Raw genomic sequence first — 20,349 nt, 5'->3', positions numbered from 1 at the left:
TTGTGGCGCACTGATAAAATTAAATTTAAATAAGTACCTATATCTGCAGATAGGTATACAGGTATGTTGGTCAAATCGGTATATATTATCAGAGACGGTCTAGATGCCGCAAATGCGTTTAATCTTATGTACGTTTTACCCGTTATTTATCATTTAATGTTAACCTGAGTCCCTTTAAAAAAATTGAAAAGACCCCAGATTTAATTTTGATATAAAGAAAATAAAATCTATTTGATTTGATTTTGTTGTGAATGTTGATTGCCGATTGGTGATAGATATTAATTATTAGGGTATCAATAGGTAATAGGTATAATATGAACGTAAGAGATGATTAAATGATTTCAATAATAAAATAAGTTGTCACCACTTACCAGTTAATTATCACTGTTCGTTAATTGGTTTGCATTGCAAGTTTTATATTAAGTTATAGCCAGTATGTCAAAAAGAAAAAAAAAATTTAATATCACGGATAAAATTTCGTTGCTAAAATAATTGGATAATTTTTTGACTGTTTCTAGTCTGATTATTCTGAATAGTACAAAATGTGTTCATCAGGTTATCAGAAAATAATTCGACAACAAAGAAAAAAAAATATAATTTACATATAATATAAATATAACTCATACATATAAATATATTATTTGCATTTTGCATACATTTCGTACATTAAAAAATAAAAATAATTTTTTATTATTTCTTTAACGAATTTTTTTCAAGGAATCTTCAAGTTTGTTAAATATATATTATAATTTATAAGTATATTCTATAAAGATAGGTATAGCTGGACTAGCCGGTATAGCCGTAAGGTAATATATATTATTTACCTATACCTTTATTATATTTATATATACAGGGCGATTCTTTTACCATAAAACACTCATTATTTCAAAAAGTATTCATGTTTTTGAAAATATTTTTTTACATAGTTTCAAGTTGTTAAAAAAACAACGTTTTTATTAAAAAATTATATTTTTAAATATTTTTTAAGTTTTTTACTTTTTTGAATGACAACATAGATTTAATTTCATATTCTAAAGCAGAATAATTTCTTGAGTATTTTGATACATAAAAATCGAATTTAGGGTATATTTATAAGTATTTTAAGTTTAGATTCGCGGAGTAGTGTGGTGGTACGGGGTTACCCCGCAAAATGTTTGTCCACTACTCCGCTTGTCTAAACTTTAAATAAGTATAACTCAAAAACTACTCGCCCTAAATTCGAATTTTATGTATCAAAATATTCAAGAAATTATTCTGCTTTGGAATATGAAATTAAAACTATGTAGTCATTCAAAAAAGTAAAAAACTTAAAAAAGTTGTTTTTTCAACAACTTGAAACTATTTAAAAAAATGTTTTCAAAAACATGAATACTTTTTGAAATAATGAGTGTTTTATGATAAAAGAATCACCTTGTATATATATAATATATATACAACGCATTACGATAGTAATGTAGTTATCTTTATGTTTATTTTCAACATAATTATATCGAAATTAGCCGATAATGAAAATAAAGTAATAGTATACTACTGTCTACATTACAGGCTAACTTAAAAAAATATAATAAGACGTAATCTATTTTTTTTACACATATAAATAACCAGATATTAACGTGAACTTCGTAAAAAATATCATCGCTCTTATAAAGAACCATTTATAACTTACTTCATCATTATTGATACTGTTGACATTATCTACCTCCAATTCACCACTATTACTTCATTTTTACTTAGCGTTCTGACTTTTTTTTTTTGGTTCGGTTGAAGGGTCATAACACGATGTTAAATAACCAGCAACAGATTCAAGGGAGGGAGAAGGAAGGGAAGGCAGCTCTATATATTATGTAATTATGAATGAATAAACATAAATCAGAAAAATAAATAAATAAATTTTGAGTATATTAATAATATTATATTATAATTTTTTCTTATAATAAATTTAGGTTTTGTAAACATTTATAAAAAGTAAAACACACATCATGAATTAATATTTTATTAAACTAATATCAAGATACTTATAAAAATAATAAATATAAAAAATTATAAAATTTTTAATCCTTTTATATAACACTTTAATTTAGTAATATGTATGCTCAAAACATTTTTTTTTTTGCCAAAATATTCTTCTTATTTTCCTAACAGATAACTAAACTAAAAATTATAAATATATTTTGCGATGGACATTATTTTTGAAATTTGGAAGGTATACGACTTTCTATACATTTTCTATTAGTTGAATTAGATACGTCAGATAATACAGGAACTCCTGAGAACTTAGGTATGGTTTTTTTTTGTTTAATACTATCATTAAGAGACGATATAGATGAATTATTAAATTCATCATTTTTTGATGATTTGTCAGTGACTTTGCATGGTATTTTACTTTTTATTAGAACTTCTGACTTTTTCAAAGGTGTAGGTTTAGTAAAATTATCATTATTTTCTTCAAATTTTCCAAAGTTTAATTGTTGATAGCATTTGCCTGTTTTGATATTGTTTTCTTTTGTATTATTTACACAAGATGGCTGTTTTTCACTGCTTCTGAACATGTTTTTAATTTTATAGAGCATCGACATTGGTGTTTTCAAGGTCTCAGTTTCTACTTTCATTTTCTTTTCACTGATGTCGTATTCTTGAGTACTATCAATTTTCCTCTTATTATCTTCCTGTACATGATCTAATTCAATACTATGAAAAGAATCAATAATTGAACTTTTTTCTGGCGTTTCTGTAAGAAGCGATTCATCACTCATCTGTATATCAGTTAATAATTCAGTATTATTGTGCAAAAGTGTAGATTCTTCAAATTGTACAGCTGTACTATTAATTTCATCTGAACTACTATCTATTGATTTTTTAGATCTATTATCAGAGCCTATAGCTACTACTGGATTTTCCAATAAAATAACTGATTGTTCATCAGATTTAGTAACAGGTATTGATACAAGAGACATCTCAATTAGATTAGAAAGATTTCTATCAGAATCTACAGACATTACATCAGTATTGTTTTTTATATCAACATTTTTCAATTGACCTGGATCAATAATGCTGAAATCTACAATGGCAGGTTTATTTGAGTTAATACACAGTTCTTGGTTTGAATTCCCAGTAACCTGGGCAGAATCATTTATTTTATTGAAATTAGTATTTGATAACAATTTAACTCCTTTAGTAGATTCTTCTGCCATACAGTGTTCATCATGTTTTTGATTTGACTCATTTTGTTTACTTGTTTGATTTAAAGAATTAGAAAGCTTGTCAACTACAATCTGTTTGTCGACCGATACCAATGGTTCTACATTGTTTAATTTTGTTATGTTATTTTGAGTCTTAATACTGGCACAAGAATTAATAGACAGATTTACATTTGAATCGGTTATTGTTTGATTAAAAGATGAGTTACTGAAATGTGATGTGTTCATTTTAATTGACTCATCAGTTAATAATTCTACATCAGGAGATGAAATTGTTGATAGATTATTTGATGAAGAGTTTTGAAAATCTTTATAACTAATTTCATCTTTAGAAATTATTTCTGAATTCCATATTTGATCAACTGAACTAAAGTTTATTAAGCTGTCATTATTGATAACATTTTCATTTGGGTATGTTTGTTGGGCACTTTTTAATGGAGTTTGATCAACAATACTGAAATTTAAAAGCTTCTGTTTTTTTTCTTGGTTGTCAAAAGTAGGTGTTTGTTGAATAATACTAAAATCCAATAGTTTTTGTGTTTTGGGAGTCTTATATTCCACTTGTTTTTCTTTTTGATTGTCACCAAAATTAAACATTTGTTCTAGATTTGCAAATTCTTCTAAGCTGTTATTAATGCTTTTAGTGATATCCAATAAATCTTGTTGTTGATTATCATTATTGAGTATATCATCTTTGTCATCTTGATCAATAAAGTTTTTATCATTTTTTTCTGTTTCTGGAATAAGTTTAAAAGCAGCAAAGTCAGTTGAATTAATTTGGTTAGAATGCATTTTTTCATTGATATTTTCCGGAACAAGTAATTGTTTTGTAGTGATATTAGTAATCTGATTATCCATTTTGTTAAATGCATCAAATTTCATTTCAGATAACTCATCACTAATCAATGAATTTTCATTATTTTTTATTTTATTTACATTTTCAACTAATCCTGAGTTTACAATAGTACAGTTCATTGAAATACTTGCATTTGCTTTTGTTTTAATTTGAATATTTGTTTCATTCACTATATCCACTTCAGATTTTGAAGCAACAGTTGATGTATTCAACAATTCATTATCTTTAATTTCATTTACAATACTTTCAGATTCCAAAGTAATAGGTACATCATTATTAGAATTTAAAATATCTTCATTTTGCTCTATGTTATTACTAGACATTTCTAAAGTTGTATTTTCAATAATAACCGACAAATTTGATCCGTCATAATTTGAGACATTTGTTGAATTTAATTTATCAGAAGAAAGTGTTTGTTCAATTAAACGTTCAAGCGTTTCATCGTCATAACTAGCTTTTGGCTTATTCAATAATCTATTTGGGCATTTTGCTGATGTAATATCTTCACATATTTCATTTACAGTTTGTTCAAAATCTAAATATTGTCTCATCATACATGACGGGTCTTCTAATGTTGTATTGCAAGTTATATTAACTTCATTATTTTCTAACAATGAACTATCAGAAATAATAGTGTTTTTTAAGATACTCTTATCCAGCTTACTTAAATGCAATTTATCTTCTAAATGTATTGCTGGAATACTGGTGTTTTGGATAATATTTATAAATCTGTGTTCAGTGTCATTGAAGGACTCCTTAAAATTCATACTTGAGTTGTTTATTTGATGTTTATTAGTGTACATTGTTTCATCCACAACACTAGTGTTAGATGATTTAATATTAACATCCATGGACACTGAATATTCTTCATCATTATAATTGTTTGCATCAGATGTTGGATTAGCCAAATCGGTCACAGTATTCATTGACTTTTCATCAAATTTATGCTCAGTGACATTTAAGGATTTATTCAAAATCATACTTTCGTTGTTTGGTTGGAGTCTATTTGTGTACATTGTTTCATCAAATACTTTATCCTCAATACTGGTATTAATAGATTTTACTCCATCAAAACTATCATTTACACCTGTTGTTGGAGTAGCTTGGGCAATAGTTACATTGGACATGATACATATTGACTTTTCATTATCAAATTTTTGCTCAGAGTTATTTAAAGAATAATTTAAATTTATACTTTGATTGTTTGAGGCAATTTTGCTAGTGTATATAGTTTCATCAATTGTTGTATCTGCGACACTAGTATTAGATGATTTAATATCAACTTCTGTGGGCACTGAATATTCTTCATCATTATAATTGTTTGCATCAGATGTTGGATTAGCCAAATCGGTCACAGTATTCATTGACTTTTCATCAAATTTATGCTCAGTGACATTTAAGGATTTATTCAAAATCATACTTTCGTTGTTTGGTTGGAGTCTATTTGTGTACATTGTTTCATCAAATACTTTATCCTCAACACTGGTATTAATAGATTTTACTCCATCAAAACTATCATTTACACCTGTTGTTGGAGTAGCTTGGGCAATAGTTACATTGGACATAATACATATTGACTTTTCATTATCAAATTTTTGCTCAGAGTTATTTAAAGAATAATTTAAATTTATACTTTGGTTGTTTGAGGCAATTTTGCTAGTGTATATAGTTTCATCAATTGTTGTATCTGCGACACTAGTATTAGATGATTTAATATCAACTTCCATAGGCACTGAATATTCTTGATCATTATAATTATTTTCATCAGATATTGGATTAGTCAGATCGGTTACAGTATTCATTGACTTTTCATCATCTAATTTATGCTCAGAGACATTTAAATTATTTTCAGTATAATCAGTTTTATTTAAGGATCTATTCAAATCTATACTTTGGTTGTTTGTTGAAAGTTTATTTGCATATATTGTTTCATCAAATACTTTATCCTCAACACTGGTATTAATAGATTTTACTCCATCAAAACTATCATTTACACCTGATGTTGGAATAGCCTGGGTAATAGCTACATTGGACATAATACATATTGACTTTTCATTATCAAATTTTTGCTCAGAGTTATTTAAAGAATAATTTAAATTTATACTTTGGTTGTTTGAGGCAATTTTGCTAGTGTATATAGTTTCATCAATTGTTGTATCTGCGACACTAGTATTAGATGATTTAATATCAACTTCCATAGGCACTGAATATTCTTGATCATTATAATTATTTTCATCAGATGTTGGATTAGTCAGATCGGTTACAGTATTCATTGACTTTTCATCATCTAATTTATGCTCAGAGACATTTAAAGTATTTTCAGTATAATCAGTTTTATTTAAGGATCTATTCAAATCCATACTTTGGTTGTTTGTTGAAAGTTTATTTGCATATATTGTTTCATCAAATACTTTATCCTCAACACTGGTATTAATAGATTTTACTCCATCAAAACTATCATTTACACCTGATGTTGGAGTAGCCTGGGCAATAGCTACATTGGACATAATACATATTGACTTTTCATTATCAAATTTTTGCTCAGAGTTATTTAAAGAATAATTTAAATTTATACTTTGGTTGTTTGAGGCAATTTTGCTAGTGTTTATAGTTTCATCAATTGTTGTATCTGCGACACTAGTATTAGATGATTTAATATCAACTTCCATAGGCACTGAATATTCTTGATCATTATAATTATTTTCATCAGATGTTGGATTAGTCAGATCGGTTACAGTATTCATTGACTTTTCATCATCTAATTTATGCTCAGTGACATTTAAAATACTTCCAGTATGATCAGTTTTATTCAAATCCATACTTTGGTTGTTTGTTGAAAGTTTATTTGCATATATTGTTCCATCAAATATTTTATCTACTACACTGGTATTAATTGAATTAATATCAACTTCTGTAGAAATTGAGTTATTTGAATCATTATGATCATTTACACTTGATATTGGTATAGCTATATTTGACATTATATATACTGACTTTTCGTTATCAAATTTTTGTTCAGTATCATTTAAACCACTTTGGATATGAACTGTTTCATTTAAAGATTGGTTCGAATCTATACTTCTGTTTGTTATTTGATCGAACACCATCTCTGCACTTTTATTCATAGAGACAGTATCCTTCAAATCATTTGATATTAACGATTCTCCATTATTTTCATCAATCAATTTATTAATTTCAAACAAATTTTCATTAGAAGTCTGATTCAAAATCTCAGTAGATGTTCCATGACATATTTCAGTAATTGATGATTCATTAAATCTTCCTTTTGTTTCTGAATGTTTATTACTGATGTCATTTAAAATGAAAGGAGAATTAATGACTTTTGGTAATACAGGAGTTGTAGTTTCTTCGATCCTATCCATAAACGGAGCAGACGCAACAAGAGTCTTAGCACGTAACGATTGTTTAGTGACACGCAAATCAAATAATCTCTGTTTTCCAGGTGTAATACTATATTCATCAGTAACAATTGAATCTTCACTAACATCACCAAGTTCTAAGTCACTATAAATACTTAAATCAGTATCGTCTTTTTGACTACAATGTATTAAAGTACACACATTACTAGAATCATCTAACACATTTTGCTGGCAGACACTAGTGCTTTGTTCAATTATACTCGAAACAGATAAGTGTTCGGATGAATTAGTTTCATCATCTAAAAATACAAATACAAATAAAAATTAATAATTTCACTAATAATTGATTAAATGAAAAATAAATAATATGTATTAATTATTTGAAATACGTACAGTCATAATTGTTTTGCATTGACTCTATTTCTTGGGGATCCGTAAAGCTAACGGTTTCATCTAAAAAATAAATTACAATTATTAATTTATTATTAGTTGTATCAGTTATAACTATAATTTTATTGAATATTGAACATTAAGCTTAATTGTATGCACTGAAAAATGGATAATTTCCATGTTATTGTAACGATTGCACATCATTACATTATATTTATTTAGTAGGGAACAGTTAAGTAAACAATATGAATAAATAAAATATTTAAATATTGTTAGTGTTTACTAATCTGAAATGTATTAATATATTAAAGATTTTAGAACCAATTACTTATATCAAGGAAATATACTATAAATATATACCTTCAAATGAAGACTTATTTTGATCATCCGATAAAGAAGATTCATCTAAAATCAAAAATCAAAAATTATAAGGTACATCAAAATTATTTTTAAATTTTAGAATTGGTAATAAACAATAACTTAAGATAGGATTGAAATGCTTCGGCATGGTTTTTTTTTTTGTAATTTCTGATTAATGCTTTTGTTTGTTATGTTCATGAATTACATCAAATATAAGAAAATGGCGATTATTTTATTTTTCATGTTTTAATAAAAATACTTTCCAATGCATATTATAATAATTAATATATAAAATCTATGTTATAAGATAAATTATACCAGGGATGATGGGAAAAAGAAAAAATAATATATTATCTATCCAAAAAAATACCCAAGTTTTTATTTAGATAACAAATAACTTTCAGCTACACATATAAATTAAATAGCACTTTAAAGTTATAATTACAACATAAAGGATACCTACAACTATTAGAACAGTCAATCTGTATTGTCGTAAAATGATTTAGTATAAGTATAAAAAATAAAATATGTATGTATATATATTACTTGATGATATTGATCCCATTCTAATGTATCTATTAATAACTTCTGTATCAATCAATTTTGCATTTGGTATACATTTTGAAGAACATGGCGAAGAAAATCTTACTGTAAAAGAAAATTTGAAATAGATAATTATTATAGATTATAACATTATAATAAGATAATAATTTATAACAAGCATTTGGTTTTTTTTTTTAAAACTAGGTGTTTTTGATTCTTAACTTTATTTTAAAAAAAGGTAACCCTGCTGTACACTACGTGTCAATTATGGGTATAATAATATATCATTTTTTATAAAAAAAAAAACGAATCTGAGGAGGAATGATTTATTTCATAAACTATATTTCATGATATTTATGTCTTTTTTAAATATACATAGCTATTAAGGTCATTTAAAATAAATAATATTATGGAAGGTTGATATAATTTTTTTAGAAAATTTTACATTTATTATATTGTTGGTATTTAATTATTATAATAAATATTTATACCATATCATAAAAACTATTAAAATGTTTAGTAAATACCCTAAAAATGTAAAAATATATAATATTTTAAAATTACTTAAAAATGTCATTGCATATAGTAAAATTCATAATTTATTATATAATATAAGTAAATGTTTAGTCCCCACAAATAATGTCTTTGATTCATTTAATTACATTGTTATTCTTTTAATATATATAATTTTGTTCTTTAATTTTTTTAAATGTCTAAAAAATAATTGTTTGTATATTTTTTATATTAGTTGTAAGTCCTTATATCAAATACTTATGAGTTATGATAAATATTACATTACATTTTCAAACCATAATTTAGTACCAACTAGATACAATTTATTACAAGCAGGGGCGTATTTAGGCACAGGCCCTATAGGCCCGGGCCTAGAGCGGCAAATTTTAACGATATTTTTTTACAAAATTACAATAAGTATTTTTCATTTGATGAAATCAAACTTATAACTAATTTTTTGTTCGCACAAAATTAAACATCTATCTACATGTACCTACTATATTTATACAAATTTGCCGAGGAAAAAAGTAGAAGAAAAAATTTAAAGTTTTAATATTTGTAATTTAATGTTCATTAATAATGTATATTTTTTAATATAATAAATTGTATATTTAAATATGTTTTATAAATAATTTTAGGAATGATGGAGGGGGGAGACGGCAAATTGGAAAGTGCCTATAGGCGGAAAAACCTTAAATACGCCACTGATTACAAGAAATCATGATCAAAGTTAAAAATAAAACTATTTTTACTGCCTCAAAAGGAAATAACAGAAAAAATAAAAACACTACATAATTGTTAAATCAATTAATTTGTTGTATCAGAATTAAAAATAAAAAATACTTACAATTAGTATCTTCAGAAATGCTTTGTTTTAATTCTATTTTACCAATTTCTTCTTTATCTTTATCAAAATTATTTGTTGATTGGGATATATTAACTAAAAGTAAAAATAAATGTACATTAATTATTCGATATATTTAAACTAAATTATTATTTAAATAAAAAAATGTTTACTTGAATTATCTTCTTCACATGTTGTTGTGTTTTTATTAGACACATCCAAAACAGTAGATTTATCTAAGAAAAATAACAGATGATTAATACAATTAAATTTAGTTTCCAGAAAAAATATATATGCATATATAAGATTTTTAACAAAGTAACACACAAAAATCATTGCTTTAATTAAAAAACAATTAATAACAATAGAAATTAAATTTTACTATAAATTATTGAGTATATAAAATAATTATATTTCTATTGAACTTGAAAATACAACAAGGTTTATTTGATTGATGAAATTATACTCTGTTTTATGACAGAATGAACTCATTTCACGCCTATAACTGATGTTGCAATAGGCACAAAATCCAAATTTCCCCCCACTTCTCGTACCCAAACAAGTGCAAGTGCTAGGAGATGTGTAGCATCCGATGACATATCAAGTTCTTTTTCTCATAAAATGGAGTATACCTATTATTTAAAATCAAATATTAAGAGTATAACGTAGTGTTGAACATTTTTTATTTTCTAATTATTATTATCTCCAATAGATAAAACATAACTTTGAATTTTAATAAAATTACCTAGTGTAAAGTTATTGATCAGAAAATATTTTAAGACTAACATACTATTTTTAATTAGTATAACTTAAATGTAAAAAGTAATTTACTTTGCTCATTTTTACTAAATGTAACATTTCTTATTATTTAATGATAATACAACAATCAGCTATCTTGTCATATGCGTTATACTACCCAATTTATATCTTTATTATTGACAAATTTAACACATTTCTGAATAATCTTTATATATCTATTACCTATGATCCTATTTTTTAATCTTAATACATGGTAGACAAAACTCCATCAAAATTTAGGCAAGTAATAATAAATGGAAAATAGTATAGGTAACATAATTAATTTATAGTTTATACTTACCATTTTTTTCATCTTCGTCTTGCTCAAAAAGGGATTGGCTAAAAGTAACACATAAAATGCAATGATAAATGATTTATTTTTAACTTTTATTTATGAGGTAGGTACATCATAATTCAATTTAATTAATTATTTAGTCTTAAAATGTATTAATATATATGTATAAAGGCATATAAGTGAATACCGCTCTACTGTATACTAGGTGTTGAGTGGTTCATTATAGTGTGTTAAATTCAAATTTAGTGATATTAAGTCAATTCATGTTAAAAAGCGACTCAGGCAGCCATCTTTTGCGCATGGGCGTGTTTCGTAAACTAGTTGCCGCCTGGGTCGCTTCTAAATGTGAATTGACTTTAGGTATTAGAAAAACAGAACTGTATATTAGTTTAGATCACAAAATATATTTAATGAAATTTTTTTTTGATATACATGGCCATTAAAATCATTTATTGTAGTTTTAAACTTATAGTATATTGATGAACTTAAAATGTCTATACAAAATAATTGTATTTATATATTTTTAAGATTTTATGATTATGGTATGAACTATTTCTGATGAATCTTATACTACATTTTCAAGATGAAAAGTTTTTATGAATTTTTAATTATTTGTGATTTTAATGAATTCTAACTTCAAATACATTAAAACTATAATTGTGCTAGTTAAACATATTTCTTACCTCAATTCAAAATCTGAAGGTAAAACAGTACGGCGTGGTAATCTGTTATATCTATTTAGTTGACTTTCAGTCACTGGACCAAAACATACAACACCATCATCATATTCATTTGTGATTAAACTGACGTTATTTGAATCCATTCTGAAAGAAATTTATAACTTTATAAATAATTATATGACTATATGCTATTTATATATTATTAATATATTAACTAATCAAATTGTATGTATCTACCTATCTATCAATCTATTTTGTAAATATGCTTCATTTACTTCACCTTGAGTTATTCTTATTTTTATACCCAATAAAGGTGTTATCTTAATTATTCAGGATATTATTTATCACTACCTATAAAGAAATTTATAAAGGACCATCATTAATTAACAATCCACAGTGGACATTGAATTTAGTGTACAGTAAAGCCTCGATAAGACGGAATCGCTTGGGACCATGCAATTTTTCAGTGTTAACAGGGTTTCCGTTTTATTGAGGTTTTACTGTATTATAATTTAAAATATATGCAATTTTTTTAAGATATTTGTATTTAACAGTGTCTTTTAATTAAGTATAGATATGAAGATGCAAAGAATTCTTATTTAACTATTATAATACAATGAGTTTCAAACGTGATAACAAATGTTAAAACCAAGTATATAATATTGTGAATTTTGGTTAATTAATAATGATTAAAAAATACCAAAATGGTCTAAATATAAATTTGGTTATAAGATATTTTTTTAATATTTATTATAACCAGTTAGGTTATCAACAATAACTTGGTAATGGGAAACCATAAGAAAAAAATCCAGAACATTTAATATCATAGGCAAATACATATAATATTCTTTGTAACAAAATTTAGCATTATTTTTATAAGTTAATAATTTCTCCAATAAATTTAATGTATGAAACAAACCATTTATATATTATCAGTTGATACCTTACATTAGAAAGGTTCTAAGGAAATTTCCTCAGTAAAATTAAATAAAAATAGCAATATTTGAGGCAATGTCAATTTATAGATAAGCCACATATTATTATCTTGAAACCAATATTTTGTAGATTAACAACATAATATCTTGAAATCTAGTAATGAAATATTAGGCTTACACTAAGATTATTTATATATATATATATATATATAGATCTATTTATTTTTTCAATGGAAAAAAATATATAGATATACTTTTTGTTTAAATAATTATTAAGTTCAGGACATCAAATTAAAGTTTTAGAGTGATTTTAATGTACAAATTAGTTTAATTTAATATTAATTTCAGACTTATTTACTGTAAAATAAATAATACAATACTTTTTTTAAATATAATAAAATTTACTTATTGTACACAGTGTCTATTTTATATAGATAGTAAGTAAATCACCATACTAATAAAAGAACAATTTGAAGACAAATTATTTTTTAGACTTTTATTCTAATTATAATCACCTACATTTACAACAATATTCTAAAAAATAACAATAATAAAGCATAATAATATAATACTCTGTACTACTTTTTTTCTTTAAATATTAAATAGATGCCTAAATTTATTATTGAAGACTTGACTTTCCTCCAACAAAAATATATATTCCTGTATCTAGTGTCTACAGTTAAAATAAAATTGTCTAGACAATTACAATTAATACTTATTAATTTTTTCAATTGTATTATACAGAAAAGCATAGAGTATATAGTAATAGTAGAAGTACTCACTTTAATTTTTAAAACCAATAGAAGACAAAAGTATTCTCACATAAACGTAGTAATCGAAACTAAAATAACTTTTATAGGTATTAAATTCAATTTAAAAGATTTAAAATGGAAATCCCAAACGTTTAGGGGATTATATTCCAAGTATAGTTACAACATATAAGTTTAAACACTAAATTTACTGACCAACTTACACCTACCTACGACATAACATAAAAATTGAGTTATTGAACTACGACGCACATCGCACACGACAGTCACGACAAACCGAAACAGAATAACGAATAATTCGTTATTACACAATACGCAGAGAATTCGATATGAAAAAGCTTTGTTAGTTTTTGATTGTGTTTTTTCCGTTAAAATCAGTATGGCGGTTATTCAAAATTATTATATTTTATTTGCAATGCGCATGCGTAATCTCAAACGAAGACGTCGCGCTGTCGAGGATAGATTAACGAGTATGAAGTGAGTGACGGGACCGGCGATACTATCGAAACGTATTCGTAACTAGGTTCATATACTTTGCCAGATTCACATGTCTTGTCTTCACTCTATTTAATCATATCCGTACACGGAGTCACGCATTCCCTTTCGCCTTTTACCGCTCTACATATGTTGTCCACGTTGCTTGGACATCGCGAATTTGCGATCGAAGTGGTTACTGATCAATTGCCGAAGTTTCCATACAATTCGTCCGAGACTAAGTGCTCTAATTAGTCTGATTATTAATCAATGAAAAGGACTGCATGGTTTTTTTTTCTGAAGTCTGAATTTGTGTGTGATGGACGACGAAATAATAGACGTGATCACTGAATGTAGTTTCGATTATTTGGAATCTCTATATGAACCGTGGAACAAGATCAACTCGACGTAAGCAATAATTGCGACCTTATGGTCGTCTAAAAAGTCTTATAAGTTATTACTAATGAGACTGTATAATGGTTTTCCCTAGGTCATATAACCCAATTAGTCCTCAATGGTTGATTCAATTGGCAGATGATTGGAACTCTGAACATGTAAGTGTTCATAAGTGGGTGTAATTATTATTAGACTAAACGTGATCTACATTGTCTGTAATTCTATGTTGTAGAGTGTACGCAAGGATGATTCAAGAAAATTGAAAAAACGTCTGTCTGAAGATGTCTGTGATGAATCTAAATATCGTGAAATTCTCAATAAATATAAAGAGAATGATGTATTTATACTACCAAATGGTGAAGAAATAGTTAGGGTTCGTAATGATTCCAGCTCTGAATCAGAAATCGATATTATGGATGGTGAAACCAATAATAATATTGAGGATTGGCAGTCAGTTGTGTCACATGGTTTCACTAGAGATATTGAGCAAATACCAGCACCTACCCAAGAAAGGCATCTAGATAGTAATATTATAACTGCAGATGAAAGATATTATCATCCTAACTTATTTGGAAAAAAAGATGATAAAAAATATTTAAAGGTAATCTAATAATCTAATAATCATTCTGTATTGTAAAATTGTTATATTTCCTTTTTAAAAATGTATTTATATAATTTTATATAGGTAAGAAATACTATTTTAGAATTATGGAAATCAAATAAGCCATGTTATGTATCAAAATCATTTGCTAAACAAAAAATGAAAAAGTGTGGTACAGCAAAAGAAATTGGACAGGTCCATTCATATCTTGAGCATAGAGGATACATTAATTTTGGATGTGGTAAGTAATTGATCATGGAATATTATAATTTTGATTAAAAAATTAATTTGCTTTTAGATGAATGTAAATATCATAAAAATGTAAAAAAAGAATTAGTTAAAGCCAGAATATTAAAAACTCAATATAATTTAAAGCCACCTTTACTTCATGGGAAAAATAAGTCTTTTAAAAAAGTAAGTATTCTTAATATATTTTTATAAAAAGGTGAACTTTTTTTATGACTTAGTAATTTACAAATTGATTATGTACTTGTAATTTTGTTTTATAAAAAAAAAATTGTATTGTTTGTTTATAAATAATGTATTATGTTTCAGATAAAGGCAATGGGTGGTTACACAATATGCCACGATAAATCTTCATCACAATGGGAGCATAACTATTCCGTTCCTAAACAAAACAACAAACGTTAATTAAAATACTGATTTTATAAAAAAAAGCATTTTGGCTGTGAATGGGTTACATTTTGGTAATTATTAATTTATTATTATTATGTGTTGATTCTTTTTTTTTAAAAATGACGGGCAGTCAAATGCAAATATAGTTTTAATTAATTATTAATTATTAAACATATCTAAACTATTATTGTAAATTGAATAAATATCAAAAAAAGTGACCCATATTCTAAACTTGAATTGTAAATTGCTTATGTTATAACTTATTTAATCTGATTGCTATAATCGTTGACTTTTTTATAATTGTTATACCATTTTTTAACTAAATATTTAGAAACTGGTATGCTATAAGATAACTGATTGTATTAACATATGTTTATGTGATGATTATTATTGAATATTGTATATTGATATAAAATATGAATTTAGGGTATTATTAAGTTAAAAAAAACTACTATTTTTAGTTAATACGTGTAGTTTTTTTATGTTTGATACAATAATAAAAACTGAATTTTTTTAATATTACATTATGTATAATAATTAATATTAATGCGTTTCCATGAATAAAGATTATTTTTTTTATATGTTCTATGTGTTAAATAAAAACTATTACCAGTTAATTTAATAACAGTCACTTGGAAAATGAAAGAAAATAATGTGTATGGCATTATAAAACTAATTTATTATACAAAAAACCTATTACTTACCTAATCTAATGGTCTACTGTTATAGTTTAAAAAAACAATATTTTAACCATTTGAAAATCTAGCTATGAGTGGTCTATTAGTAAATGAGAAGTTAAGATTATTTCAAGTTATAACACATTAAACTATTAAATAATCAACAAAATAATTAACAATGTAAAATACTCAATTACTATATAAAAAAATTAAGTCTTGTTTGGTAAAATGTGGACTGTATAATAAAATTTGTCACGCAAAATGTTAATTATAAATTAAATCATTGTGTTTTATTGTATTAATTGACAATAATATTTGGCGGCGAGTGTCAGCTTATTTTACTGCACCTTAATGTTTGGCGGAAAACCCATTATTAAATTTAAATGTGAGAATATTATCACGGGAACCTTATAGGTTTTTATTAATATAACTTTAGAGTGAGTTATGAGCAGTTTAAAGTTATAATATTTTACATAGTAACAACTTACTTTAAAATGATAATATCAATAAAATCATTAAAAGTCAGTGAGATGCCCACGATTATATTCTTACCTTTAAGTTTGATAATAGGTAAATTGAACTAAATTTACTTTAAAATTAGTTACAACTTATAATGGATTTTGCTGAATGACAACTTACCAAGTTGTATGTATAAAAAACTGAGATAATAGTCCTCTTAAATAAACTTTTTTTAAATTTATTAGCTATTTCCAATTAGAATGATGACACATTTACATAATATAACACAATTTAATATATTAATATACAATATTTTACTCGTTTTTGTCGAAATCTAAAAGTGGTTGTGTCAAAAATCAAGGTATATATGGATTCTCCATGTTGGAGAAGATTTAAAGATTTTGAAAATATCATGGCGGTGTTGGTACAGCCACGAAATCTTTAAACTAGATTTAAAAATAATTATTTCATAAATAAATAGATTTTTTACAATAAGTTGGTAAATTATAAAAAAAAGTTAATAAAATTTAAAAACTATTATTTTTACCACAATCTGTGACTTAAAAAGGGATTTTTTTTACAAAAATATATATAAATTGGTAACACTCACAAAATTATCAACGTTGATTTTACTTATCATAATAATGTAATTATTATTTTGTATTATTCATCAAAACTTTCTAAATGTTTTTGTATTATCTATAAATCTATAATTCCCTAATTTCAACTTACTGCTCTGACAATTTTTTAATATTTTCTATTGAGTAACAACTTACATTTATATATATATATATATTTTTTCTTACCATAAACTTATTTTGTTATTTTGTAATTCAATGAAATTGAACTACTGAGGTAAGTTGATCAATCTTATAATGTTTCCATTATTATTTATTATTTGATAACTTTTATATCTTTACTCTATTATTATTTTAACAATTTTTTAAGATAAATTCTATTTTAGAATGGACCAAGAAGACTTCACTGCTGATCTCTGTGCCGAACAGATTGGCAAATTATTTCAATTTCAGGATCTTACTGGTATTGAGAGTTTGCCTACATGTCGAGATGTACTACAGAGACATCATTGGGATATAGAATCTGCAGTTCAAGATCAGTTAAACCTAAGAGAAGGTCGCCCATCTGTATTCGCTGGTACATCAGAAACATCATCCGCTCCGACAGTTTTAGTTGATCCGACCAGACAACAAATATTTAACCCAGAGGCCTCTGGAACTGGAAATTTTTTATCATTTGTGTTAGATTACATATTAAGAACATTTTACAACACATTTGTATCCGTGGTACGATTTACTTGGAGTTTAGTCTGGCCAGAACCTCGTCCTCCAATTACAGACCCTGTTGCTGATGTTGGAAGATTTATTCAAAACTATGAGTCTGCGTATGGAAGTGAACATCCGGTTTATTATAGAGGATCATATAAACAAGCATTAAATGATGCTAAACAAGAATTGAGATTTCTTGTTATTTATTTACATCAAAATGATCAATCTGATTGTTCTAATTTCTGTTCATCTGTATTGCCTAATAGCAACGTTATTTCTTTCCTTAATGAGAGTAACATATTATTTTGGGCTTGTGAACAAGATTTGAATGAAGGTAATAGAGTTGCCACTGCACTTCAGGCCAACGTGTATCCTTATGTGGCTGTAGTTGTACTCAGAGAAAGTCGAATGACCCTAGTTGGGCGAATGGAAGGGCCTGTGTCACCCGAAGAATTTATAAGAAGATTGCGGTCAGTGTTTGAAGCTAATGAAGCATATCTCATAGCTGCTCGTGCTGAAAGAATCGAACGTAGTTTTAATCAATCCTTACGTGAACAGCAAGACCGAGCATATTTAGAATCATTGCGTGCAGATGAAGAAAAAGAGCAGATTAAAAGAGAAAAAGAGTATCAAGAACAAGAAGAACGTTTACTACAAGTAAAGTTAGAAGAGATAGAACAAGCACATAAGGATGAACTGAAAAAACAGAAAGTAGAAATGTTGGCTAGTATCCCACAAGAGCCATCTTTAGAAGAACCTGGATCATTGACAATTGTATTTATCATGCCTGGTGGTGTAAGAATAGAAAGGCGATTTTCAGAGATGTCTCCTGTATCGGATGTTTTAAATTTTGTATTTTGTCATCCAAGTTCACCAGATACTTTTGAAGTGGCCACTAATTTTCCAAAACGAGTTTTGAACGTTGAAGACCGAAATAAAACACTTAAACAAGCAGGCTTACAAAAAAGGGAAGTTCTCTTTATAAACGATTTAGATTCGTGAATAAATAAATAATATATTTAAATAATTTATTAAAAAGTACCTATAAATGTGAAGAATAAATATTATAAATAATATAATGTGAAAATTACATTGGTACATGTATAATGGTGTTTTTAATTTAAAAATGTTTAATTGAAAGTTGAGGATGTAGAGCCAATTACCAGTTAATTATTATAATATAATTTATATTATTTACATATATATTTTTTTTTACTTTTACTCGTTACTTCAAAAACTTTGTTTTAACTTCTATTTGATCGCATGGTCAATATATTTTGCACATAGAAACTGCATTGTTTTAATATTTTCTTTAATGTGTGATAAATTATAATAAATGGTTTTGTTTTGATTTTGTGATTCAATTTTTATTTAAGTAAAAATACAACTGTATATTACTATATTCTTGTTTAAAATACTATTTATAATACTAAATATTTAATTTCAATTGAAGTAATAAAAATTAATCAAAATAAAAATCTACAAAGATATTTTATAAAATATAATATTTTTATTGAAGTATAAATAGTGTCAATATAGTTAACACAATGTTATGAGCATGGACAATAGAAATATTAAATAAAACAATTGTTGACTTTTGAATTATATTATTCTTTCATATTATTTATAAAATAAAGTTTTTTTGATTTCTGTAGAAATCATTTGTTTTAAGTATTCTAAATTTATACAAAATATCTATAATTTTAAATTGATCCTATTTTTTTAAATTTATTATCATTTATTCAGTGTTGGGTTTTTAAAAGTAACTAAGTTACGTTACAAGTTACAAAATAAAAAAGGTAACTAGATTACTTGTAAGTTACTTAAGAACAAAAGTAACTAGTTACAATGACATTACTCTTATGTTATTTAAGTTTCATAAAAAGAGTCAATCATGTTTTATATTTATTTTATACAAAAATATATCTTCAAAATTTTGATCAGTTATACGTGCTTTTTTTTGTTGTACAAATGTCTCCAGCTACAATAAGGAGCAACGAAAGTGCCCTCGTAACACCGCAATATATACCCCCCCCCCCCCAAAAAAAAAAAATTAAAATATAAAAATATAATTATATTTATAATGTAATGCGTTCTTCTGGTAAGTTACTTCTAAATAATTAAGGTCGTTACTCTTGCTGTTACCCAAAAATAATAGTAACGAAGTTACCATAATGTTACTAAAAATTGTAACTATGTTACAGTAATGAGTAACGCATGTTACGTTACTACCCAACACTGCATTTATTAACTATCAAA

The 20,349-nt window shown here is 25.7% G+C and overlaps 3 protein-coding genes across 5 annotated transcripts; 2 read left to right on the top strand and 1 right to left on the bottom strand.

Moving 5' to 3' along the window:
* Nucleotides 1-1,878: 1,878 nt before the first annotated feature.
* On the bottom strand, nucleotides 1,879-13,948 carry LOC132932423 (MATH and LRR domain-containing protein PFE0570w-like). 2 transcript variants are annotated; one of them, XM_060977364.1, is made up of 10 exons: nucleotides 13,574-13,948; nucleotides 12,094-12,207; nucleotides 11,860-12,000; nucleotides 11,183-11,220; nucleotides 10,257-10,319; nucleotides 10,087-10,179; nucleotides 8,730-8,831; nucleotides 8,184-8,228; nucleotides 7,827-7,886; nucleotides 1,879-7,732 (listed from the first exon to the last, which is right to left on the bottom strand). In XM_060977364.1, the coding sequence occupies exons 3-10, from the start codon at nucleotides 11,997-11,999 to the stop codon at nucleotides 2,184-2,186; spliced, it is 6,090 nt and encodes a 2,029-aa protein (XP_060833347.1). In that variant the 5' UTR covers nucleotide 12,000; nucleotides 12,094-12,207; nucleotides 13,574-13,948; the 3' UTR covers nucleotides 1,879-2,183. The 2 variants fall into 2 exon arrangements, with proteins under 2 accessions (XP_060833347.1, XP_060854817.1); XM_060998834.1 differs by lacking the exon at nucleotides 12,094-12,207.
* A 156-nt stretch (nucleotides 13,949-14,104) lies between these two features.
* On the top strand, nucleotides 14,105-16,249 carry LOC132916966 (deubiquitinase MYSM1-like). The gene is made up of 6 exons (XM_060977483.1): nucleotides 14,105-14,443; nucleotides 14,526-14,589; nucleotides 14,664-15,032; nucleotides 15,117-15,273; nucleotides 15,331-15,446; nucleotides 15,588-16,249. The coding sequence occupies exons 1-6, from the start codon at nucleotides 14,355-14,357 to the stop codon at nucleotides 15,681-15,683; spliced, it is 891 nt and encodes a 296-aa protein (XP_060833466.1). The 5' UTR covers nucleotides 14,105-14,354; the 3' UTR covers nucleotides 15,684-16,249.
* Nucleotides 16,250-17,497: 1,248 nt separating this feature from the next.
* On the top strand, nucleotides 17,498-20,037 carry LOC132931975 (FAS-associated factor 2). 2 transcript variants are annotated; one of them, XM_060998121.1, is made up of 2 exons: nucleotides 17,498-17,659; nucleotides 17,753-20,037. In XM_060998121.1, the coding sequence occupies exon 2, from the start codon at nucleotides 17,770-17,772 to the stop codon at nucleotides 19,090-19,092; it is 1,323 nt and encodes a 440-aa protein (XP_060854104.1). In that variant the 5' UTR covers nucleotides 17,498-17,659; nucleotides 17,753-17,769; the 3' UTR covers nucleotides 19,093-20,037. The 2 variants fall into 2 exon arrangements, with proteins under 2 accessions (XP_060854104.1, XP_060854103.1); XM_060998120.1 differs by having other exon boundaries at nucleotides 17,499-17,659; nucleotides 17,769-20,037.
* The last annotated feature ends 312 nt before the right edge of the window (nucleotides 20,038-20,349 follow it).

This window comes from Rhopalosiphum padi, chromosome 1, assembly GCF_020882245.1.
Source record: "Rhopalosiphum padi isolate XX-2018 chromosome 1, ASM2088224v1, whole genome shotgun sequence".
Classification (NCBI taxonomy): Eukaryota; Metazoa; Arthropoda; class Insecta; order Hemiptera; family Aphididae; genus Rhopalosiphum; species Rhopalosiphum padi.
This window is presented reverse-complemented; position numbering and strand designations above follow the sequence as displayed.